Here is a 26,807-nt window from a genome sequence, read left to right on the forward strand (position 1 = left end):
GGGAGGCATTATGCATGCTGGTTCCACAGTTTGCACAGTCGTCCTTGGAAACTAGGGCAGCTGGACCAGGCAGGATGCACACCTGCCTCACAACACCCTGATGTGGAGACTCCCAGTGTTGCTGCAGCATCTTCCTCAAAGTCCTTTCTCCCAATTGTTCTCTATAATGCAATACTCACAAGCTGTTGAGCACTTACTATGTGATTCATGTAGGTTACCTCCTTCAATCCTCATCACAACCCTGTAAGATACTATTTGTATTCCCATTTTACAGATGAGAAAACGAAAAACCCAAAGAGATGCCCCTGGGAAGTACCAGCATGGGGGTCAAACTCAAGCATCTTGACTCCAAACTGGATGCTGGGCTAAAGACTCTGAAACCTGCCCTGGACTCGGGCCTTCCTCCCCAGGGGTGGCTCTGATGGATGGTCAACTTTTCTTCCTAAGAGCCCAGTCTTTGCTGAACGAAGCAGGAAAGAAAATTTGGGCACTGCAGCTGGCGCCTGTGTCACGTGATGCTGTTGCCAAGCAGAGCTCGTTTTGCTGTGTTATCAGCATCCATACACCTGCCTGATGTCCCCCCAGACTGTGCGCTCTCTGGGGACAGTAAGCCTGAGACTTACTCACATTTGTGTCTGCAGCACCGACCACAGTGCCTGGAAGACAGCACATGCTCAACCAAGTACATGAATGAGCAGACGAGTGGGGGGAACTCACTGGGACTCTGTGCCAAATTAGTAAGTGACATTCCCGACATTGGGGGCATTCCATATTCGCCCCACTCGCAGATCACGAAGCCTCTGTGCGTCAGCCCCACTTCCAAAGCTTTGTATTCATCTCGTGCACGTACACATTTGTGTTCTGCAATTGAGCTGATCTCACACCTAGGTGACTAACTCGTATATATCACATCTGGCCCTCTGCCTCACAGCAGCCTAATGAGATCTCACCTCTCAAAGACGCCCAAGGAGAGAACACGGAGAGAGTGCCGTGAGTTTTCCTTCACTTGCAAAGAAAGCAGTAACACCCTGTGTGGCTGGAGCCGTCTGAACACAGAAGGAAACTGTCCACTCTCCCCGGCATTCCAACCACTAAAATCGTCTCAGGAAGCAGATACAATTCATAAAGAGAAAGGACCAACCCAAGAGCAGTTTAAACTTGAGTGTATTCAGTCCTCAACTGTGTCAGGGGGCAGGGCAGACCGAAGACAACACTGATCAGTTCCACAGTTGAGCAAAACCAGCCCTTTGTGGACTACGGGGTGAATGTTTTCCAGCTGCAGTTCTTAGAAGAGAAAGTGATAGTTCTTGTGCATGAGCCCCGTTTCCTGGGCTGTGGTTGACTTGCAGAAGATGCATCAAGTGTTGTGGACTGTTCTGGGGTGCGAGGAGAGGAGAGGCGCTGGTGCAGAGTCACCGTGCCAAGATCGGGCTCTGCCCCGGCACGGCAGGAGGAGACGGTGCGCTGCCACCAGAGCCAGCAGCTGGGGACAGCAGCACCCTTCAGTAAGAGTGGGCTGGCAGGCCAGAACCTTTACCCCTGGTGGGGAGGAGACGGGCCGAAGTTGGAAAACCCCTCTGATCACTCTACCCACTCATGTCTTGAGCGTTCATGGCGTGAGGCCAAAGTGCCCTGTGTGCACCCTCAGCTCTGCACTTGTGCTGTTATCTCACGGCCCGCCACTGTCCCAGCCGCTAACTGTCACCCTGTGCACAATCCCTGATCTCAGGGCCTGAATTCAACAGCGCAGCTCAAATGCACAGATGCATTCAAGAAAAGAGAAAAATCTTATCCACGGTTTAGCCATCATCTGGCCTCTGAATTTCAGGAAATTTTAGGTTTCAAGATTACTTAGGATTGCTGGGAGTGATGATTAGATACATCTTAGGGTGTTTATTGTCAGACATCTGAATGTTTTCAACGACAGAGCAAAGCATGAATTCAAAATGCAAAATAACCTTTGAAAAGGAACTTTTTCCACAGGTCAAATCATGTCTCCTGCCTTAGAACATCCCCAAGGCCACACTGACTCCAAAACCTCTATTATGCCAGAATCCTGGTACACGGCAAATATTCTGCAAGAACACTTTATATTCAAAGTATACAGTGGCTCCCTTGACAATTCATTTCATCACCTTTTCTTGCCACTCCTCCACTCAAAAACTTACTGCCTCCACCTTCTGGCTCGCCCTGTTTTCTAGCCTTAACTCCAACTCCTGCTCCTTAGACACCCTCATGTCCAGGACTGTTGGAGGTTCTCTGAAACTCTGCGTTTTCCTGCCTCGGGGCCATTGCTTCAGCTGCACCCCTGGCCAGGAATGCCGATTCATTCCACCTCCACACGCTTCTCCAGAACCACCAGCAACGCTCCCCTTCCAGGCAGCTGTCTCTTTCTCCCCACGTGCCGGGAACAGCACATCCCCAGGGCTCCTGCGGTGGCTCGTCCTGGTCCTTCCTGAATTAACAAGCTCAGCTTTGCAGCCGGTCACTGGGGACCAGCTGATCCCTTAATCAGCCTAATTTGCCGTGAGTTCTTTGAAAGACCAGGCTGGTCATCTCTACACCCTTCGTTCCCAGCACACAGCGGGTGCAAAGTAAATGTCTCATTAACTGAATTACAGGAAACAAAATGATCTCAAAAGGCTAATATATATGTGTGTGTGTGATGTAGTTCTCCCCTGCACTCCCAGATAACCCTGCCCCGCAAGAAGCAGGGCAGCAGCATTTGCGAATGTGGGTCTGGAACCACAACAACTAGATCTGAATCCTGGAACAGCCACCTACTGACTAATAGACCACAGGCAAGTCCTTTCACCTGCATGTGCCTCAGTTTCCACATTTCCCTGCTAGGATCAACTGAGTTACCGTGTATACAATCCTTGGAAGAAGGCATGGCTTAGCAAGGGCTCAGTAAATGTTGGCCTTTTTTTTTTTTTTTTTTTGAGACAGGATCTTGCTCTGTCACCCCAGGCTAGAGTACAGTAGCGTCACCATTGCTCATAGCTACCTCAAACTCCTGGGCTCGAGCGATCCTCCTGCCTCAGCCTCCCCAGTAGCTGGGACTACATACAGGCACACACCGCCACACCAGCTTATTTTTCTGTTTTTAGTACAGAGAGGGTCTCGCTCTTGCTCAGGCTAGCCTTGAACTCCTGAGCTCAATGGATCCTCCTGCCTCAGCTTCCCAGAGAATACTGGCTAGTTTGACACGGGATGGAAATTGTCACTTTGTCATTTCCCTAGCTAATTTGTTTTCTTTCCTAAACAGTGAGCATCTGGTCTTATTCATCATTATATTTCCAGAAAAAGGCACACAGTGGCCCACTTCTAGGTACACAGTGTTGGCTCACGGTGGTCATTTAATAAGTGTCTGATGAAGAAAGCACAAATGTAGTTTATTGATGATGTTTGAAGTGTATGTCACGCATTTCCTACAAATCTTCTTAATAAAATATAGTTCCTCCTGTCCAGAACATTCTTCCTTCTCTTCTTTGCCCGACCAACCTCTATGCACCCTTCATGCATAGACCCCTTCAGGTCTCAGATGAGACACCGCTTCCACCTGGAGGTTGTTTCTCTGATTTCCTCCTCCCAGTGGGTTCCGCGTTCATGGAGGATGCTCCCAGGTCCCATCATATTTGTCTCTGTCCCTGGTTTTTCCCTGAAGAATACGAGCCTGGCCGTTCCCGCAGCACCCAGCACCGTGCCTGGCACACACAGGTGCTCAATAAACTTTGCAGCCAGTTGTTTCTCTTTCACTGACACCAAGGGATGCCAGGTCAGTGGTGGGAAGTCAGGCCAGGAAGGGGGACATCTTGTTTGAACTCCAGGAACTCAGCACAGATCCTCTCTCTGCTGAGGTGGAGAAGTGAGACAGAAATGCGAAAAGAGGGAAATGGTGGAAACCTACCAGAGCTCTTATATGACAGAAGAAAGAACAAACTTGGAGCCAGGAATCTCCAATTTGGTGGCCTAATCACCAAGACGGCAGGTGGAAAACTCAAGACTCTCACTTCTGCAGAGAAGTCATGGAGTGACAGAGTCAGCTGTCCTGCAGCCCAGAAGTGGGGCCTCTCGAATTTGCCTTGCTGGTTTGCATAACAGAATGGAAATTAATATCCTAGCATCAGTGAAAAAGCAACAGGGCATATTGGATTTGGGGTAAGAAAGCATACCTCTGAGCGAAGCAGGAAGCTCCGCACGTAGCAGGGTCTATCTAACAGAGGGAAGGAGACAAACTAAGATTCGCCGGGCACTGACTGCGTGTCCGGATGCGTTATCCAGTCCCTCGAGGCAGGATTGTTACTCCCATATCACAGAGGTGAAAAACAAGGCTCAAGAGCTGGTCAGACCTGCCAAGAGCCACCGAGAGGCAGAGTCTGTGTTTGAACTCACAGACCCTCTGTCTCCAAACCTTGCCCTTCCCAGTTTCTTCCCCACCACGCTGCCTCCAGAGTGACAGCAATTCTAAAGGAGAAATCTTAAACTCCTTCCTGGAACTGGCACTTCTATTAATAAGTCCCCTGATGTCGTGTCCCATGTCACCACCGAGGCAGATCATCAATCACGTGAGTTAGGCATGTTCTCCTCCATAGCGAAGGACCACACAAAACACGGGGCGAGCAGACCCGAAGGAAACACGCCCTGCTGAAGAGGACACGCGATGCCCTCGGTGGGGGAGCCCAGGAACTTAATGAAGAGCCGGCCACACTGCGTGGACATTAGGGGAAGAGAAGCAAAGCAAGTGGGGCCGCCGCGGCAGCGGGTGATGACTACTGCCCGACAAAACAGCAGAGCGGGAATCCTTCAGTTGCTGCTAAGAGCCCTGACGAAGCCCGGTACCACGAGCAGGGAGCGAGATGCGAGCGCCCGAGACAACTGGAGGGGAGGTGGTGAGACTGGGACAGGAGGTGGGAAGCTCTGGCAGATGCTTAGGGGGCCCTGCGGGGGGCGGACCCGGCCTCAGGACCCCCATCTTTAAGCAGAAACGGCCTCTTGCTTTCTCTCCACTCATTCACGCACGCTGCCGTCCGCAGGTGTGCCTCACGCGCTGCGAGGTGCCCGGCGTCGCCAGGTGCCGGAGATGCCACTGGGAGCAAAAGCAGAGACCGGTCTCGCCCTTGCGGAGCTTCTGACCGAGTGAGGGAGGCAGGGATTATTCAAACAATCAGGCTGTGACCGTGACAAGCTAAGGTGCGTGCTGTCAGTGCAGAAACGTGGTTCTACATGTGCGAATAAAAATGGAAACCGACCTATGCTGCAGTCAGGGGAGGCTTCCAAGGGGAGGCACTGCTTGAGCAAGGCCCACAGGAGGAGCAGAGGCTATGACTCACATGCGGGGCTAGCAGGGAGGGGCACTCGGGCAGAGGGAGCCCCATGTGCGGAGCACTGACAGATGGGCTGGGGTGCCGGCTACCTGGTCCTTAAGCCAATCCTGACCACACAGGGAATTCCCCAGAGCTTGGCCTCCCCCGCAGGCTGGTATAGAACTGGCCCGACTGCCGACTTCTTTGAGATGTAACAGGCACCCACCTGCTGTTCCTTGGTTCTGTGCCCTGGAACGTGCCATCATCGCCTCCTGCCATCCCTGCCTTTTCCTCACTCATTCTGGCTCATTCTATCAGATCCAGTTTATGCATCACCTCCTCCAGGAAGCCCTCAACCAACTCCATCTCCCCCGCACCGGCTCCGGCGCCCTTGCTTACAGCTTCTGCATGTCTCCACCGTGGCGCAAGGCACCGCAATTATTTGTCTAAACAGTTCCTGGCATATAGCAGCCACTCAATGAGTATTAGCTGACATATGTAACAAAGGATTAATATATGTACACAATCTGCAAAGTGCTAAAAAAAAAAAAAAAAGCAGGAAAACACAAAGACTTGGTTAGAAAAATGGGGCAAGAATGGAAATAACTGCTAATATTTATCAAATGTCTACCATACGCCAGGTAATATTCTAAGGGCTTTGTATACATCAGTTCACTTGTTCTTCACCCCAACCCCAGGAGGTGTGATTACCGGCATTTTCTAAGTGCAGGCTAAGTAGTTTGTCCGGGGGGACGTGGCTGAATGCTCCTGACCGCCCGCCACGCTGCGTTTGCGCAGCAGGACTGCACTCAGGCGACCCCCAGGGAAAGACACACGCCAGGCAGGAACTGGAGAGATGCTCACCCTTGTTTACGAACTAAGCTGAAAACGACAGGGCCGGCAAAAGCATGAGTAAGACCGGCGGTCGCCAGGCCTGGCAGGACCAGGTGCCTTTCCAGGCAGCCCAGATGTCCACCAAAGAGGAACTGTTATGTCCCTGCACACCATAAAGTCCCAAGCAGCTAAAAAGAGGGAAGTGAATCTACATGGCCTAACCCAGAAAGAGTTCCAAGGTGGATTTTAAATTTAAAAAGCAAGTTGCAGAACAAGATGTTCTCACCACCTCGTCTTTACTGAGATGACACCTCAGTGAGGCCTGGGCTAGACGGATGGACAGATGGGTGGACACATGAGGCTGACATGTATATGTATACACATATATATGTAATAATCTCAGAGAATAGTCTGGAAAGAGCCACAAGAAAACATGAACAGGAGTCACCTCTAAATAGGATTTGGGAAGAAAGAAGAGGGAAACTTGAACTTTTAAAAAGCTTACACTTTGCATACTGTCTGAACTTCTTACAGCTTGCATGTATTACTTTTGTAACTTTAAAGAAATACAAAGAAAGAAAAGAAGAGAAAAAAGAAAAGAAGCATTCTGAGACTTAGATATGCCATATTGACACATTTAACACATTTACTTCTTCTCTGTCTTGAAACCACTCTAAAAGGGCAGAATTTTTTTTTTTTTAAATGTATAAATACAAGAAAAGGAGAGAGCGGGCCCAGTGGAATCACATGAGTCCTTCTAAGAGGAAGGCAGTGGGGTCAGAGTTAGAGAAGGAGACACGAAGGTGGAGGCAAAGGTCAGAGACAGGAGGGGCCGCGAGCCAAGGAGTGTGGGCAGCCGATAGAAGCTGGAAAAGACAAGGAAACGGGGTCTCCCGAGGGACTGCACAACACAGCCCTGCCAGCCCATTTTAGACTTCTGACCTCTAGAACTATAAGGGAATAAGTTGGTGTTGCTTTAACCCACCAAATCTGTAGGCATTTGTTACGGCAGCAACAGGAAACTAGCATAGTGCCCTTTGGTGCACTAAGAGCACCTTGATTTCCCAGATGGGAGTTTGGGTTCAGGACTGGGCACTGTGGTCCCATTCCGGCTCCACCTCCTGTGACACGTGGACAGACTCCAGCGTGCTCTTGTCTGCTTCGAGCATCAGTTTCCCAGGGTGGGAAATGGGGGCTGTCGAGGAAATTAAATGCACAGCTCCTCAGACAGCACCTAGAAGGCTCCCGGGCACGTGGCAAGCAAGGGACAAACGGCAGCTATTATTTGCTATGGCCTTTTTTCTTTTCCTTTTTTACAAAAAAACAGTTCGATTGAGATTTATTTTTCATACTATAAAAATTCACCCATTTAAAGAGTACCATTCAGTGATTTTTAGTATATTTGCCAAGCTGTGCAACCGTCAACGTAATCTAATTCCAGAACATTCTCATTGCCCCCACATGCAATGCTGCACCAACTAGCAGTCACTCCTCATTTCCTCTCCCCGCAGTCCCTGGCAACCACTAATCTGCTGTCTGTCCCTATAGATTCACCTATTCTGGACATTTCATATGAATGGGATCATGGACTATGTGGCCTTTTGTGTCTTCTTTCACTGAGCATCACGTTGTTGAGGTTCGTCCACGTTGCAGCATCAATGAACTTCACTCCTTTTTAGACTGAGTAACACTCCACGGTATGGAGAGACTACAATTTGTCTATCCACTCATCAGTTGATGGCCAGCTTTGCTTTTGTGTGTGTGTGTGATTTCTTCTAGCATTGACAATTCAGGGAGTTCCCTCTATGATACATAGATGTGTCTGTGTGTGTCTGCGTGTATGTGAGTGTCTTTTAACCTAGGGCCCTAAGGAAAATCACCGAGTCCAGAGATCCCACCTCCCTGGAAAGCCGAGTCAGCGCCTTTGACGCTACCGAAGATGCCCGAAAGGCGGGCGCAGTGGTGCCAGCCAGAACACTGCCCTTGGTACCTGGGAACGGTCCGCTGGCTTAAACCTGGACCCCTGAAGTGCCCTTTGCCTTTATGAAACTGGTCACAGACCTCCGATGGCTTCAGTATCACCAGACCCAGCATCATCCCCTAACCCCTCCCCTCAGTGCTGTGTCTTCACCTCTCTGCGCCTCAGTTTCCTCATCTGTAAACAAGCCTGATCACAGGTAAGGTGCTATGTCAGAGAACCACTGAGGGCACTAATCCCGTCTAGGGTGTCAAACACAAAGAACGAGGCTTTGCCGGCTGTAGGAGCCCAGGGATGTCAGCTGCTGTTGCTATCACAGCCCCCACTGTTACCATGATCGGTAGTGAGGACTGGCTGTTTGTATGGGCGGTGTGGGGGGTGGGGGGCATGGGGTCCGCCCCAGTGGGGGAGAGTGGATTTTCATAGACATTGGTAAACCGATTTCTGTTATTGTTTTGAAACCCTCTGCAGACACGGTACCCCCTTACTGCTTGCCCCCGGTGGGGGCTCACTTCCACGCCCCACCCCAGTCCCCTTGGCCAGCCACTGATGAGCGGCCACGTGGAAACAGCTCCTAAGGCTTTTCCGAGGTAACCGGGAGAGGAAAACAACATCTGAGCTGGCAGAGAAAGCAACTGGCTGATTTCCGAACCTTGACAGTGGTCAAGATTCCACCAGCCTCTTTAGGACGCCAGGATCAAATCCGGGATTCGGGACCCAAGTGGGGACAGTCGATGTCCCCCCTGGCATTTGCCAAGGGTCAAACTGCTCCTGGTTGAACAGTCGGATTTTCCATCACAGTCGGGCACTTGGCACGTGCCTGGCGTGGCAGCCAAGTCAGATGGGGGTCTTACCACCACCGCATTACAGGGTCTTAAATTCATTCATTAGCACAAGTTACGTCCCTGCCACTCTTTGAAAGACAACATATAAACACCCCTTAAGCTTTTGTTGTTATTAATTTGGGAAAATAATCTGCATTTGAAAACCAAAAAGGTTGGCCCAAGTGGGTTGGCCGGGGAGTGTGTTAACAAGACAGCTGGGCTCGGGGAAACGGACACCTGTGTTAGCCAAGGCCGCCCGGCGACACGCGGTATGGCCTCTCTGGGGCTCGCCGGGCGGTGTGGGGCCGCTGCCCGTGAGCGTCCCCTGGGCCTCTTCCAGGACAAGCTGGGCACCCTGAGAAGCAATGGAAATTCTAAAGGTCATGGGCTGGAGTCACGTTCAGGGCAAGGAGTAAGAAGTTTCTAGAATAGTCACGATTCTGAGGAAGTACTCAGGGAACTGTATTTTATTACTGTGTTCTTCAGTGAGGCTGACCTGTAACTTTCCTTTCTCCTCCTCTGGTTTGGAAATCCAGGCTACACTGATCTTATCAGAGGAGTTGGGAGAATTTTCTCTTTCTGTTCTCTGCAACCATTTGGATCAGGGAGGGGCCCCCTGCTCTAGAATGTGTGGCTGGATGGACCGTTCTAGAACGTTTAGATTTGCCCGTAAAACCATCTGGGCCTTGTGTTCCTTCTTGCTTGCTTCCTCTGAGAGGTTTTTAACAACTAATTCAAGTGCTTTGATCGCTATTATTTCCCTATTCAGGTTTTCTAGTCCTCCCTTAGTCTGTTTGGGTAAGTTGTATTTTTCTAGGAAATTGATCATTTTATCCAGGTTTTCAAACGAGAGTTAGTCCCAGTGTTTCAGGCTCAGGACTGTCACCTTCCATCGATGAGCCAGGAGGGTGTCAAAGAAGTAAATCCTGTCCCACCTGTGCTCCCCACCCCAAATCAGAGCATATTTTTGTCAGTAATCAGGGCTAAGGAACTGCCTTTTACCACCTGGAAGCCAGCCGGGCAGTGGTTTAGAGGCCAGCTCCAGAGTCAAATTGCCTGAGTCTCTCTTCTAGTCTCAAAGTGGGCACTTATGACCTCAGTCTCCACCTTTGTAAAATGGGTACAACAACAACAACTCCCCCTCAGGACTCGCTATGAGGATCACACAAAGTACTCTGTAAACACCAAGGCCTCATCTCAGGGAAGTATCTCTACTCTAAAACCCTCAACTTAGAAAGTTTTATAAATGCCAACTCCAGGTGCAGAGCATAAGGCACTTCAACTCTTCCCCGGTACCACCAGCTGGCACGCACGGCCACCGTGCGCATTTTCATCCCAGTCGTCGTGGAGCTGATCGGTCTAGAGAAGCGGTTCAGAAAGCGGGCTCCCCGGGCCAGCGGCAGCGTCTGGGAACTTGCCACAAATGCCGATTCTCAGGCTCCCCTGCACACTTGCTGAATTAGAGCCACGGGGATGATCCGGCAAGCTGTGCTGCTCTAACACACCTCTCGGCGATTCTGATGCTGGCTCTAGGTTTGGGAGCCCTGAAGTTCTCAAAAGTCACAGGGCATTTCCCAGGCTCGTGCTTAGTCCTGGGACGCTTTTAAAATGTGGTTCTCTGTTATGATCAATAAAGGGGGAAACAACAATCATGTTGAAAGAGCAAGTAGGAAGAGACAAACCTCTTAGAAGTGAACGCTGAGACCATTTTAAAAGATCAATGGAGAGAAAATGCCAAAATGCCAAATGTTGTATGTTTGGCCGGGGGTGGGGGGAGGGTTGTTCAATGGCAGGAATAATTCTGAGAACACTGAATCGGGCAACACCTGTGCGGCGGACCACCGTCAAGACGCAAGGAGAAAAGGATTCTCAAATATCAAAGAAGCGTGGATGCGGGGCGACAGGGGCAGGACCAGCAGGGGACCCTCACCAGCCTCACGGCCATTTGGAGAACGCCAAGAGGCTGTGTCGTCCTAGGGCCCAAGGAGAAATGATGGCTCCTAGGCAGGGACGTTCCGCAGGTTAAAGGCTCAGGTGACTCTGTAAAGCACAGATGCTTTGTGCTGTTTAGACAAGGGAGCGCTAAGCAGTTCTCCTGGGCAGAACCACAGGAGGGGTTAGCGAACCCAATAGCTTTTCCATACAGATGAAACCAATGTCCTTTAGAAAACAAAAAGATACCTGGCAGAAAGTACATCAGCGAGGAGAAGAAACTATGTCAGGGTTTTAAAACGCTGAAGGACCAAATCACCTTCCTACTCACAAGCTTCCACTCCAAGTAACACCAGATCTACCGACAAATGAATGGATGAACCATCTCTTGCCACCAAACACGCCCGTGGCTGCTAACACTCAGCATTTAACGTGCATAACCCACCCCTTGCCCCCTGAGATCCCTGCTCATTCGACTGGGGTGGGGCCCAATTTAACAAGCTCCTGAGGGATACCGAGGCAGATGGTCCTCAGACCACAAAGCCGTTAGTCGTTACCAGAGCGGAATCAGAAGCGGGTGTGGTGCCGCGTCGCTGCGTACGCCTCCCAGACGCGGCGGTGGAAAAACGCAGTCTGAAACCAAAACACCACCCGCCGGAGCCCCGATTTAGCATTTGTTCCCACGGCAGATCAGGGAGTCAGCAGTAAATGAGTAACGTTGTTACATAAGTTGCTGTTCTGCATGCAGAACCTTAACGCACCAAAGAGAAGTTAAAACCATATAAAAAGCAACAGCCCACCCCCAAAACAAATGCTATGTGAGTGCAGCCAGGCTCTCCCCAGCCCCTAGTGCCAGGCAGAGATGAGCCCTCCTCTGTGCTGCATCCCCCTCCCCAGCTCACCCTTGGGACCCTGGGAACAGGATGCCTCGGTCCAGGTCAGGGAGGGCGGGGTTAGGAAAGAAGGCACGAGGAGGATAGTCAGGGCTCCACGTGGGCATGGGCTTCAGCAAAGCTTCCCTCTGGCCAAAAACCTAAGTGGAGCCATGTTTTGCTTGACTAATATTCTGACCCTTTGCTGGGAAGTTCTGGAACCACAAAAAGCCCTCTGTACCTCAGAACCTCTGTCCAAGAACCTCAAACCACTCTCTTTGACATTACCTTTCTCCCTCTGGCAAGAATTCCTAGTCTTGTCCTGTCCCCAGTTCCCCCGAACCTGGGTGATGAATTAGTTCTAACTAGAGTGTTGAAAGCTGATACGAGCTGGGACATTTATCATGCCAGTGACCACAGAAGCTGTCAATGTGGATATGGCAAAGTCATGCATGTGTATGTAACATACATGTTACTCCTTCCGTGGAGCCAGTTTCAGGTGCTTTCTCAACATGGAGCCAGAGGCAGCCACTCCAACTTACTGGAGACTAGACTGTAAGTTTCAGAGGGAGAAGGCCTCACCTATCTCTTTACTACTCTACTCCAAGCACCAAACGGGGTGACTAACTCTTAGGAAGTGCTCAAAAAAAATCAGTATTGAATTAAATTAAATTGACACCTGACGTGAAACTTCATTGCCACCCCCATTTTACCACAAAGCACGTCTCAAAATGCAGCAGAGTCACCCTGGGTGCTTGTTGAAAGCCCATCTTCTGGATTCCCCCCACCCAGACTTAGTAAATCAGCCTCTATGGGATCTGCATTTTTTTCACAAGTTTCTGGGTAATCTTATACACATATAGTTCGAAAACCCCTGCCTTAACCTTACAGGAGGTCCCGTGGGCTAATAGTATGGGATGTGATTAAGCAAAAAGGCTTAATCATATCTTTTTGGAACAGCCAAAAGAGAACTAGATGGAGGCAGGCGGCTTCCTCCTCTCCCTCCAGGCACGGGCCCAAGTGGAGTAGAGAACACACAAGAGGCAAAAATGAGGAAGACAAGAGATCAGAGAGGAGGAAGGTCTAGAACAGCATTTTGGAGTTAACAGGATTACCATGGACCTCACCGGGCTGGTCCTCACCTATTTCCCCTGGTCGTGGGTTCCACGCCCCGTTACCAGGTCATGGACCAGGGGGCATCGGTGAGAGAATATGGCGGCAGCCCTGCCCCACTATGGAAAGTCGCAGAAGACGAGAGGCGCACCTTCATCTGGACCTCGCTAAGAGTCCGGCTTCTCTCCTCGCGCTACAGTCTGGCCACGACAGTCAGCAAACTGCCCTCCTCATGCTTCCCCCTATACTCTCGGGGTGGCCACATTTTGAGCAGGGCAGAAGGCCCCAAACAGCCAGGGTGCAGCGCTTCAAGCCTGGGCCTTTTGCCCCTGTACCCAAGGAGTCTCAAAATCTCCCCTTGCCACCCTTCCTGAGACAGGGAACTCCGCCACTGCCGGCAGCTGTCACGGGAACATCAAACACGGATGTTTATGCCAAGCCTCATTTACACAAGCCTACTCCTCCCCGAGAGATGGATTTCTAAAACAAACAGCTTTTACATATGTTAGCAGGCACAGTCCCGTCAGCACCGGGGGATCCCCAGACAGAACTGTGAGTCAGTCTGGGGCAAAGACTGCTAAATAAATCCTGTTTGGGTGAAATTCCTCTCTCTGGAGAGAGAGGAACCTCGAAGCGGATTGCTCAGATTCCCCAGCAAGAGTCCCTAAAGATGGCACGCACTCCCAGTGGCGCCTACTCCAAATACTCCAAGCTCCAAAACCAGCATTGTCACTCTGATGTGAGTGCACTTCGTCACCCCATCCCCCATCCTCCCGTGAGCCCTCCTGGCCATGCCACCTGCACCCCAGCATCCCTATTCCCCACACAGTGCAGTCCCATCGGGGTGTCCGATGGCCCTGCTCTGTTGGCACAGGTTGTCCATGCTCACGCTGGATGTCCTGACATCCACAGGCTTGGGGCTCTGGAAGCTAAAGAGAAAAACGCCACCAGGTAGACACACAGGTGTCTGAGAAAGGAAGGAGTGCACGTAACTGGCACCAACAGCTAACCTCAGACTTGGGCCATGAAGGACTCAGTTAAGGAGCAACTGGACTCCTGAAGAAATGTCAGCTCCTGCAGCTTCAATCACCTGGGTCCCTGCCTCCTCTTTCCTTAATTTTGCCTGCAGAGACTCAGTAAAAGGGGAGGAATTCCATAAGCCAACACAACACACACAAGCTGTGCTGCTTCCAGGATGGACCAAGAAGGTGCAAACCAAAAGGATCAGCACTGCACGGAGTGAGGGCAGCATTTAGGACCCGCTATGGTCTGAATGTTGGTGTCCCCCCAGATTTGTGTGTTGAAACCTAACCCCCAATACAACAGCATGAAGAGGTGGGGTCTTTAGGGGGTGATTAAGTCATGGGATTAGTGCCCTTATAAAAGAGGCTGAAAGGAGAGTCTTGCCCCTTCGGCCACGTGAGGACACAGAAGGCGCCATCTATGAGGAACAGGCCCTCATCAGACACTGAATCTGCTGGCACCTTGAACTTGGGCTTCCCAGCCTCCAACACTGTGAGCAATACATTTCTACTGTCTATAAATTACTCAGTCTCAGGTGTTTTGTTATAGCAGCCTGAATGGACCCGGAGAGGACCTAAGACAGAAACAAGGCCCATCATCCATCCTAGCGACCGCTAAAGGGCCAGAGGCACCAGCTTACGGACTGGTCTGGTGCATTCCATCTCCAAACTGGGTCTGAGCAGGAAGGGCGGACCCCATCCCAGACCCCACCTCTGGGCTGCTCTGCTGGGGGCATGATGAGACTGCAAGCAGGGGCTCTGCTAGGTGCCCTGGAAAGGTACCAGCCCTCTGCAGACACAGGTCTCGGGTCCTGGGCGTGAGGACATTGAGCTTCCCTCAGAGAAGTGGCTCTAGAGTGATCACCACGGCTCTGGGTGTCATAAAGCACAGTCAGGAATTCCCAACCCATTCCAGACCTCGGCTGGAGTGTTGGTGGCGTGGCCTCCCTGCATGCGTGGGCATCTGTAACCAATGTGGGCATAGGACCAAGTGCACGTGGCCCCAGGTGAGAGAGGTGAAGACAGAATTACCAGCTAGCTGAGAGTTGGGGGCAGAAGTGGGGGTCTTAGGTATTTCCCTGGGATGCAGGCAGAGTCCCCCTGGCCACCACGGCCAGAGCCAAACCCAAGAGAAAGAAAAGCCACAAACCGAGCCCGTTCTCTGCCAACGTGGTGGCGTGGTTCACGTCACATTCGCCCACATCCTGCTCTCCAACGTGGTCATTCAAATCCAGGCCGGGCGGGTGGGACCCGTTTCCAAAGTGCCTCTCGTCCTTCTCGGAGCCGGCATCTCCATTTTCGACCCCGTTCTGGGCCTTTTTCAGGGGCATTATTTGCAAACCACTGGGGGTAGTCCTGTAAGACACCGTCTTGGCGGCCCTGTCGCCTCCCGCGGGGGGTTTGCCTGAATACCCTTTTTTCAGCTTGGACAGGGGAGGGTTGATTCGCTTCCGTTTATGGGAGGTCGCCTTGCTCTTTCCAGGCTCTGAAGGTCTGTGGGAGAGCTTCTCGACCGATGGGCCGCGGCCATCCCGCAGGAGCTTGGAGGTGCCGGGCTGCTTCCCCGACTTGATCCTCTTATCTTTGGACACGTGCAGTCCATTGAACTCGTCGATAAACTCCTCACAGTGCAGGAGGTGGTGCTCTGGCTCCCACGTGTCCTCCGTGCTCCCGTAGCCCTTCCACCGGATCAGATACTCCCATTTTCCCTTCTTGTTCTTCCTCTTGTCTACAATCCTTTCAACCTGCAACACAGGACGAGAGGGTCAGAAAAGAGACAAAGAGAAGAAGAAAGTCAGTTCCAGGCAACGAGAACAGAACAAAGCCTTGGGGAGAGAGGCGTCCACCCTGGCCGTGGGTGAGCCATTCAATGCCAGAAGCCAACACTTCCAGGAGGGTTCAAGAAGGCAGGTTTATTTTAGGACATCACTGAACAGAACCAAAGGCGCGTGTGGTCATTTCCCAGGATGGCTTGTGACACCGTGCCCGGCTGACAGCATCCGCGTGTCCATCCAGGCTTACCCGTGTTTGAAATTGCATTGCAAGCTTTCACAAGAGATCTTTATTCTTTCTTTGCACCAAAGTAGACTCAGACTTTGAAAGGCTAATTTGGAATTTAGTATGGGTTTTTCATCATTACCTATAATAATAATAACACTTATGGAGCAATTAAATGGAAGGCACCATGCTAATTCATTGTTACTTATAATACTAATGATTAGTAACATTCATTGGGCACTGAGGAGGCAGACACTATGCTAAATGCTGGGCGTAGACTCTTCTATTTCATTTTCTCCTGACAAGAGAGAAAGTATTTTTTCTATCCCCATCTTACAGCGAGGGAACTAGGGTTCAGGGAGATTAAGCAACTCAACCAAGTTCTAAAGATGGTATAAGGGCAGACCTGGGGTTTGAAGCACTCTCACCCCGACCTCTTCTCTTACTCACTAGGCCATACTACCTCTCGACTGCAAAAATCTTCCATATTGACCACAAAGGACTTGAATCTAAAGAGCCCAATTCTCCCCACGCAGCTCCCCCAGCTGCAGCACACAGGTGCAACTGCTGAGCGCCTACTGTGTGCCTTGCACAACCCCGTGGGTGTATACCATTAGCATTCCCATTTGACAGATGAAGAGATCGAGTGTGAAGCACCTACAATGCACGGCCAGAAGATGGTGGAGGTGGCACTGGGACCTGTACCTGGCAGGCTCTGAAGCCATGAGCCACTGTCTACACATCTACAAAGGTAAGAAAATAGCCCCTGTCTCCACATAATCCCACAGGAAAACACACATAGGAAAATGCTGGTCCTGGTGCTAATAGTGTATCTAAGTGAAGGGTATCTGAGGGTCCACTGACTGTTCTTCCAACTTTGCTGCAGATTTGAATTTTTTTAATTAAAATAAAATGGTGTAAAAGTCCCCCAAAATACTAGATTTCAATGAAAAAGTAAGCAGTTATATTCAAAAGTTTATTATTTTTCAATGTCAATATAATATAATTTACCAGAATGAAATTTTTACCCAGTGAAATTAAGTAACAAGAATATGCCTTTGAAACTTATGAAAAGAAAAATAAAATGAGTAGGGGAAAGTGGGTACAGTTATGGTTGATAATTGTTGAAATTGGGTAATGGGTACATAAGGGTTCATTATATGATTCTATTCACGTTTACATGTTTGAATTTTTATTTGTTTAAAATTTTCATAATAAAAAGTAAAAAATGTTGAAAAGTGGGGTTGTCTCATCAATGGTTTACAAACTACAGAGACTATGCAAAATAATTAAACAACTTTCATTGCTTTGCACGTAATATGTAAATAGCAAGGCCATACTTCCTCATTATAATACTGTCTCTTCATAGACAATTTTAATTGTTTCCTTAATTGATTTATCTCAACTCAAACTGGCCTACATCTATTAAAATTTCTTCCCTTATAAAATGCTCTGTTAACATCTGTTTTTAGATTTATTACATAATTTTCAGAGGTACCACAGGAACTCTATAACAGTTTTTAAAAAGTAAAACCCTGCCTAACTTCCAGCGTTTGGGTCAAGGAATGAGGCTAGTTGAGTGTTCATTTGTAGCAATGCTTCGGAAATCCAAGAGTGTTTCTGGAAGAGCCTGCAGCTTTGCCCATTTTGAGGATATTGTAGGGGGAGGCCTTCTATAGGTTTACTGAGGGAGGAAAGTGAATAAACAACCCAGCACTGTCTGAAATAGCAGCGTGCCCGAGGACACCAACCTAGGAGTGTCAGAGCAAGCCCAGATATTTCTTGGGAGCTGAGGGATACGTATTGGCATGGAGGCCTCCAGCGCTAGGAAGGTGTGCTCGGCTCCCAGGATGGAGAAACTTATTCCCCAGGATGAAGCAGGGGAACATGTTAGACAAACACCCAGCACAGTGGGCAAGTGGGTGGGTGGATGAATGGATTGATGGATGGACAGATGGATAAATGGACAGATGGACGGATGCAGGATAGGTGAAAGGGTGGGTAGTGAGTTGGGTTCATAAACAGATGGGTAGATGAATGGATAATGGGATGGGTAGGTGAACAGATAGATGGATAGAGGGATAAATGGATGGATGGATGGATGGATGGATGCAGGATAGGTGAAAAGGTGGGTAGAGAGGTGAGTTCATAAACGGATGAGCAGATGGATAGATAGTGGGATGGGTAGGTAAATGGATGGATGGATGGATGGATGCAGGGTAGGTGAAAAGGTGGGTAGAGAGGTGAGTTCATAAATGGATGAGCAGATGGATAGATAGTGGGATGGGTAGGTAAATGGATAGATGGATGGATGGATATATGCTGGATAGGTGAAAAGGTAGGTAGAGAGGTGAGTTCATAAACAGATGAGTAGATGGATAGATAGTGGGATGGGTAGGTAAATGGATGGATGGATGGATGGATGCAGGGTAGGTGAAAAGGTGGGTAGAGAGGTGAGTTCATAAATGGATGAGTAGATGGATAGATAGTGGGATGGAGAGGTAAATGGATGGATAGATGCGGGATAGGTGAAAGGGTGGGTAGAGAGGTGGGTTCATGAATGGATGGATGGCAGTCACTTATCAAAATGAGCTCAGTATAATATCTAAGAACACAGGCTTTGGAGCAAGACGATCTGGTTTAAATCCCCTGATAAGCCTTTCAGCTTGTGTTCTTGAAGAAGTTGAGCCTCAGATGACTCATACAGCAAGGCGGAAGTTACAGCACCCACCTCATAGGGTAGTCATGGGGAATATGCAAATATGTGTTTTTGCATTCCACAGTAAAGGTCACTTGATCTTTCATAGCCTCCTGTGACCACAAATCTTGGTGGTGTCTACAGACAGAATGTTTCCCCACCCCTCAGAATATGACCCCTTAGGACAGTCAACTCCTCCCTGGGAAGAACAAAGTGCACCTACTTAGATTAGTCCTTCCCTGCATGGAAGGTGGCTATGCATAGTCAGGCTGCCTGAGAAGCTGGGGGGTCAGCAAGGGTGCAGGGTCTAGATGGCTATTTGGGGCCACAATTGAGCGGGGCTTAGTTTTATTCCCTCTAAGTTACTGGCGGTTTCAATCACAAAGTCACAAGCTGCTTTATGTGGGACATCGAGGCTACTGCTTCCACCTCTGGTCCCATCCACAAAGCCACTGGGGGGCTTGACAACCATCTCCACTTAGTTAACCCCACACCAATGACGAGCAATATTAACAGCAACATCTCTAACAGCCTGGTACATGGAGGGAACATTTGGCTCTAACTTTATCTCCATGACCTTGGGCAAGTCACCCAACCTTCCTGGGCTTTGGTGTCCCCGTCTATAAAACAGATTAATAATAATAATAATGATAAATACCTGCAGGGTTGTTGGGAGAACTAAAAGGACTAAGACATGGGAAAAGGATCTTGAATACCACAAAGCACTGCAAGGAGATGGGGAGATGGCTCGTATACGCAACTTCAATTGACAGAAGTGCTTTTATATACATTATTTCACACAGAGTTTAAAGCAAACAAACAAACAAGAAGTTTTTCCAGGTTCAGTAAAACAACTGCTTTTCCTGAAAGACCAGAATGCCCACAAGGAACTCAGAGGAAAGGTGGCTCCCAAGCACCCCACCACACGTAGATCTCTATCATCTCCCGGGACCTCAGCCCCTTCCGCACACCCCTCTGCAGATTTTCTGGCCCTCTTTCCCTCTTCTTCTCAGGAGCATCTCAAACAGAACCTGAATTCTCATTTGTTCTGTTGATAACAAAAGCCCAAGTCATTTAGGACATGATCTTGCATACGATTGTGACATTCTCTGTCTGGGAAATACTTTCTTCTTCTTAAGCTCTCTCAAACCTCCACTGCATCCTAACCCCTTGCCCCTGCCAAAAACAGAGAGTTAGTCCCCCTGGGCCTGGCAGCTCTATCTTAACTGAAGCACGCCCCATCCTACCTGCAAAGACCACACGAAGCTCAGTCCTTTCAAGTAGAAACAATCGTTAATTCCCTTCCCTTGTATTTGCACATATGTACAAATGCATGTATAATATTAGAAAATCTTGGGTGCACGCCCCCACCAACTTCTTTTTCAAAGATAAGCAATGAGACGTTGAACTATTCCTTAGAGTTCAATCAAATCATTAATTAACATTTGCTCTCTGTTTGATCCCAGCGACTGTGAGATGCTGTTCTACGGCAGGTGGGGACAGGAAAATTCTGATACAATTATTACTGGTGCCCTGATGCCACCTTCTATGACTGTCTCATTAGGATTAATAATGCTGACAATCACCTTGATGAGGTACATGCTAAGTTCCAGGAACTGTGTTAATTGCTTTAAGGTGTCAGGTTTCATCTTGATACCCAGCCTTTCAGCTGGACAGCATTCTCACCATGTGACAAGGGAAGAAACTGAGGCTCGGAGAAGGCAGGTGACTTTCCCTCGATCACACAAACTCTGGGTTACTAGTAAATGTCTTGGCCTCTGCGAACAAAGAGTAAGGCTGAAAAAAGAACAAAGGAAGTTGCCCGTGCCTGCTGTCTGCCCACACACACACCAGAGAGGCCGTCCCCACGCAGAAACATAGCTCATTGCCCCGATTCCAGACCTCAAACCCCACGTCCAGGAGGACCTTGCTTTCTGCATCCTTTCAACATCCCGGGACAACTCCCTTGGGGGCGAAAGGGCACAGGCACCCCATCCTTATAACATGGGGTGTGAAGTCCCAGGGAAGGCTAAAGACTGGGTGAGTTCTGGGGGCAACATGGAATGGGCAGTTTGATGATCTAGGCAGAGGGGGAGACAGCAGGGGAGGCTTTTCCCCCTCTGCCCTGCAAAACTGCACAAGGGAAATGGCTGTCGCACCAAGAAATTTATGTAAACCAAGCTGGCTTCTGGGCGAGAGTCTGATTGGGAGACTCCGTAGCATCCAAGCGGGGAGGGGGACCAACAGGAATTCCCACCCCCACTCAACTTGAAAACACTGCCCCGACAGCCCTCTCTCTGCTCAAGAACACACACACAAAACTAGCAGTAGCAACATCATCACAAGACAGAGTTACAAACATTTCTAAAACACGTTAAGAGCATGATCCTAACTAAAAATCCTCAGTAAAATCATACCAGTGAAAAGTACTCCTGCACATTTTTGAATAGCATTTGGTGGTGTATTTTCCAAGACTACAGAAAATCTGACCTATGTTTTTAAAAAGACAGAGAGAGAGAGAAAGAGACACATGATGAAATGAAACCAGTAGGTTGAGAAGGAAGCTGAAATGAGAAAGATTCATTTACATAAGAAAGGATATAAGGGAACCAAAGAAAAAAAACGCAAGCAAAGGAATAAAATTCCCATTAGAACCTTTCCTGGGCAGAATCAACATGCAGAAAATCGTATTAGTGATGTAGACAACACACTTGAAAAGCTCTCCAAGAGAGCAGGAGAAAAGGACACAGATTTCAAAGACGCATTAAAGGAAATGAGAATAGACATCTAAGAGGGTTAGGAGAGATCCGGGCAATATAAGTCCAACAGATAGAAAAATGTCAAAATGGGATAGAAACGCTTATCAAGGCGTAAGAGAAGAAATCTCTGTATCTTGAGTCTGAAGGTCAAAAGAAAAGATTTCAGTGATGGGGAAAGGAGAGGTTGAGAATATATCAGTTTTATTTCTAGCCTTGCAAAACTTCTTCATATCAAAAGATTAAATTTGTAGGGCAATATACGTAACTTAAACATTTGTACCTCCGTAATATGCTGAAATAAAAAAAAAAAAAAAAAAAACTTCTACCCTCACACCCCAACCCTCCCCACCCAAAACGGTAAGTGCAAAAATCAGGCTGACTTCAGAATAATAAATCCCCAAACTACATGTGCGGAAGAAACAAATATTCTGAACTCAAGAATTCTATAACCCAGGGTTCCTTCAGAAGGAAGGAGGATGATAGCTCATGTCTTAGAGAACAAAATATATATTACACATTTACAAAAATGACTCTGACATGTACTTCAAAGAACAATTTTAAACCGAAACTTTTTATCTTAAAACGCAAGAAGGTACAGTAAGGATACATATTAGGACTAATGCTAAACAATGATACCAAATGAGTATCCAGAGTTACGTCTAAGTAATTACTGTAATTGTGACAAAATTGAAAGCAAACATAAAATGATTCTTAAGGGATGACTTGCATATGTAATGTAAAAATAGAAATCAAAAGTATAATAATGTGATTTTTCTCAATGTCAAGTTAAGATAAACAAGTGTACAAGTGTAGGAAACAGCCTTACATGAAGGAGAAGGGAAACTTAACTGCATTATATTTGTGTTCTATCACTGCAGAAGCGTATGTCTGTGTATATTGTGAAAACAATTATTTACCTTCAAGAAAGGAAAACATGCCCATAAAATGACATGAATGATCATAGCAATTTTATTCGTAATAGACAAAAACTGAAAAAATGCAAACATTTTAACAGGTGAATAAATACATTGTAGCATATTCATGCAAAGGAGTACTACTCAGTAATATAAAGAACTAGATACTGACACGCACAAACAACATGGAGCAAATTGACAGGCATTGCACTGAATGAACAAGGCCAGACACAGAAGAGTACGGACCAGGCAAAACTCTTCCACAGTGATGGAAGTCAGACCAACAGTGGCTGGTGTGGGGGGCAGAGGATGGGGGTGGTGGAGAGAGTGACTGCAGAGCCCACGAGAAAACTTTCTGGGGGGATGCAAATGTTTTCTAATTTGACTAGTGTGGTAGGATCTACATCTGTGAAAAGTCTCCTTTTCGCTGAAAACATGTGAGTTTCACTGTATGTAAATTATGCCTCAATGAAGTTGTCTGGAAAACATACATGAAACACACAGAAAGAAAAAGAAGAAATAGACATTTACAAATCAAAAGAGAAGATGGAAATAAGGTCCATGTTGCAAGAGGTAGTTTTAAAAAATGAAATAGTATTAAAGCATAAAAGCCAAAAAGCATTAAACAAGGAAGCAGAAATGAGAGCAAATATATTATTTACCAAAAAAAAAAAAAAATCCTGTATGTGAATGCTTGCAGTGACTTTATTCATCATTTGCGAAAACTGGGAACAACCACAATAACAGATACACAAACTGAAGCACATCCATGTAAGAGAATACTACTCAGAAATAAAAGGGAACAAACTATCGATTGGCGCAGCAACATGACTGGATCTTAAATTCATTTACTAAATGAAAGAAGCCGGATCCAAAAGGCTGTACGTTTTAATTCTGTTTGTGTGATATTCCGGAAAAGGAAAGACTACAGGAATAGGGAACACATAAGTGGGTGCCAGGGACCAGGGGAGGGGAGATAATTACAGATCAGCTACACAAGGGAACCTCTAGGTGATGAAACTGCTCTGCGTGGTACTGTGGGGGCAGATACATGACTCTGTACATCTGCCAAAAACCACAGAGCTACAGACCACAAAAAAGTGACCTTTTCTGTATGCTTTGTTTTTTAATCAACCAAGATGTCAGGGGCTCCCAGGGTAGAATGTAGCCTGTGACAACTGAATCTTCCTGCATTTACAAATGTATGATACAGCCTAAATGCAAAGAGTGGGAAAAAGGAGCTGACCCATGGAACTATGGGAAATGATGTTTTAACTGGATAAAACAAAGGCAAAGGACAAAAAGAACTGTGCACAGACACCATACTCTGGTTGGTAAAGTTGTTCCTCCAAGGACAAAGAACATAGGAATGACCTTACATAGACAACTAAGTTTGAGCCAATAAGTAACTAAATTGCAGGCAATGGGAGACCGGTTTTCTCACTGCTGGATAAAAAAGCAACAAACAAGTTAAAGGGGAAGACTAGAATGAACGCCAGGTACTGGATTAGTCAGAGACATCAGTATGAACTCATGTTTATTTTAACATATTTAGACGTATCAACACAGAAATAAGGGTACATGTATTCACAGGTTAATATATACACATACTATATCCTACATCTTTCCTCTGAAAGGGTGAAGCAGCAGTGATGCCCCGGTAGCAATGAACACATCCAGCATGTAGATCCTGCTGGATATCTATTCTAAATATCACTCTCAAAAAAAAAAAGCAAGGCTCCTTAGAGAAATGGCTAATTCTAGGGCTGGGACAGAAAATATATAAGATGAGCCTGGAGGATCTTGTAGTGCCACAAAATAAGAAAGCGCTCAAAATAAATAAATAAATGAGCAAACCCACAATGATAGGGGTATATCAAAGCAGCCAACTGAAAGAGCCTCCAAGGGGCAAAGCTGGAACAATCTGAATAACAAAATAAATAATGACAGTACTGTATTACAATCCAAAGAATAAAATAGACATGAGTCCATCTGATGTAAATAAATGAAACAATCAGCAGTTGGCAAACTATGCCCTGCAGGCCAAATCTGGCTGGACGTCTGCTTTTGGAAATAAAGTTTTACTAGGACACACCTGTGCCCATGCATTTCTGTGATATCTGTGGCTGCTCTCACACTACAACAGTGGAGGTGAGTTGTCACACAGAGTGCGTGGCTCACAGATATTTCCTATCTGGCCCATTACAGAAAAAGTTTTCTGACCCTTACAGTACAGAAAACCATCAAACCACAAAGACAAACAATAAAAGAGGAAGAAAGACATAAAGGATATACAAAACAATGAGAACGTAATTAACAAAATAACAAGCGTAAGTCCTCACCTATAAATAATAACCTTGGATGTAAATAGATTAAATTCCCCCTTTAAAAGACATAGACTGGCTGAATGGATACAAAATAAGACCCAACTATATGCTGCCTGTAATAAAAATAACTTAAACTGTAAAACACAAGCTGAAAGTGAAGGGATAGGAAAAGACATACCACACAAACACAAACCAAAATGAACAGGAGTAGCTATATTGGTATCAGATAAAATCGACTTTAAGTCAGAAACTGTGAAAACAGAATGTCATTGTATTAATATAATGATAAAGGGATCAATTCAACAAGAGGAGACAACAATTGTAAATATATCTGCACCCAGTATGGGAGCACCCAGATATATAAAGCAAACATCACTAGATCTAAAAGGACAGATAGAACTCAATACATTAATAGTCGGGGACTTCCACACCCCACTCTCAGCATGAGACAGGTCATCCGGAAAGAAACATCAGCTTCAAACTGCACTATAAACCAAATGGACCCAACAGGCATTTATAGAACATTCCATCCAACAGTTGAAGAATACACATTCTTCTCATCAGCACATGCAGCATTCTCCAGGACAGACCATATGTCATACCACAAAACAAGTCTCAACAAATTTTTAAAAACTGAAATCACACCAAGTATCTTTTCTGACCACAATGAAATAAAACTAGAAACCAATAATAAGAACTTTGAAAACTGTAAAATTCATGGAAATTAAACATGCTCCTGAACAACCAATGTGTCAATGAAGAAATTAAAAAGAAAATTTAAAAATTTCTTGAGACACATGAAAATAGGAGCACAACATATCAAAACCATAGGATACAGCAAAAGTAGTACTAATAGGGACGTTAACAGAAATAAATGTCTATATCAAAAGAGTAGAAAGATTTCAAATAAACAACCTAATGATACATTTCAAGAAACTAAAAAAGCAAGAATAAATCAAATCCCAAATTAGTAGAAGAAAATAAAGATTAGAGCAGAAATAAATGAAATGGAGAAATAAAAAAACACAAAAGAGCAATAAAACAAAAAAGTTGTTTTTTTAGAAAGATAAATAAAATCAACAAACCGTTAGTTAGATTAACCACGAAAAAAGGAGAGAAGACCCAAATAAATAAAATCAGAAATAAAAAAGGACACATTACAATTGACACCACAGAAATACAAAGCATCATTAGAGACTATTATGAACAACTACATGCCAACAAATTGGAAAACCTAAAGGAAATGGAGAAATTCATGGTCATGTATAACCGATCAAGACTGAAAATGGAACAAATAGAAAACCTGAATAGACCAATAGCAAGTAACAAGAGTGAATAGTAATAAAAAAAAAAAAAAAACCTATCCCAACAATAAAAGTCAAGGACCAGATGTTTTTACTACTGAATTCTACCAAACTTTTAAAAAAGAACTCTTACCAAACTCTTCCCAAAAAACTGAAGGGGAATAGCCAGGCACGGTACCATGCACCTGTAGTCCCAGATATTTGGAAGGCTGAATCAGGAAGATTACTTGATGTTAGGAGTTTGAGGGTATAGTGCGCTATGATTGCACCTGTGAATGGCCACTGCACTCCAGTTTGGGCAACACAGTGAGACCTTACCTCTAAAGATATAAATAAATAATTAAAAAAAAAACTGAAGGGAAGGGAATTATTCCAAACTCATTCTATGGGGCCAGAACTACTCTGCTACCAAAACCAGACAAGGACACATCAAAAAAAGAAAGCTATGGGCCACTATCTATGGTGAACTTAGATGCAAAAGTGTTCAACAAAATCCCAGCAAACCACATCCAACAACACATCAAAAAGATTATAGACCATGATCAAGTGGGATTTATCCCAGTGATGCATGGATGGTTCAACATACACAAATCAATAAATGTGACATATCATATCAACAGAATGAAAGACAAACTCCACATGATCATCTCAATAGATGGAGAAAAAGCATTTAATAAAATTCAACATCCCTTCATGATTAACAACTCTCAACAAATTAGGTATAGAAGGAACATATCTCAACACAATAAAGGTTATCTATGACAAATCCACAGCCAACATCCTACTAAATGGGGAAAAGGTGAAAGCTTTCCCTCTAACAGCTGTAACAAGACAAGGATGCCCATTTCGCCCTCATTCAACATAGTACTGTAAATCCTAGGCAGTGCAATTAGGCAAGAGAAAAAAAATAAGGGGCATCAAAATTG

At 46.6% G+C, this 26,807-nt stretch overlaps 1 protein-coding gene across 1 annotated transcript in view; it reads right to left on the minus strand.

Moving 5' to 3' along the window:
• The window catches only part of CDYL2 (chromodomain Y like 2), a 149,838-nt gene that overhangs the window by 39,963 nt on the left and 83,068 nt on the right, over positions 1-26,807 (minus strand). Inside the window, exon 2 of the mRNA XM_069456350.1 lies at positions 15,032-15,626. Within this exon, the coding sequence (XP_069312451.1) occupies positions 15,032-15,626 (595 nt within the window). The remainder of the gene's footprint in view (positions 1-15,031; positions 15,627-26,807) is intronic.

The sequence above is a fragment of the Eulemur rufifrons genome, chromosome 23 (genome assembly GCF_041146395.1).
Source record: "Eulemur rufifrons isolate Redbay chromosome 23, OSU_ERuf_1, whole genome shotgun sequence".
Lineage (NCBI taxonomy): Eukaryota > Metazoa > Chordata > Mammalia > Primates > Lemuridae > Eulemur > Eulemur rufifrons.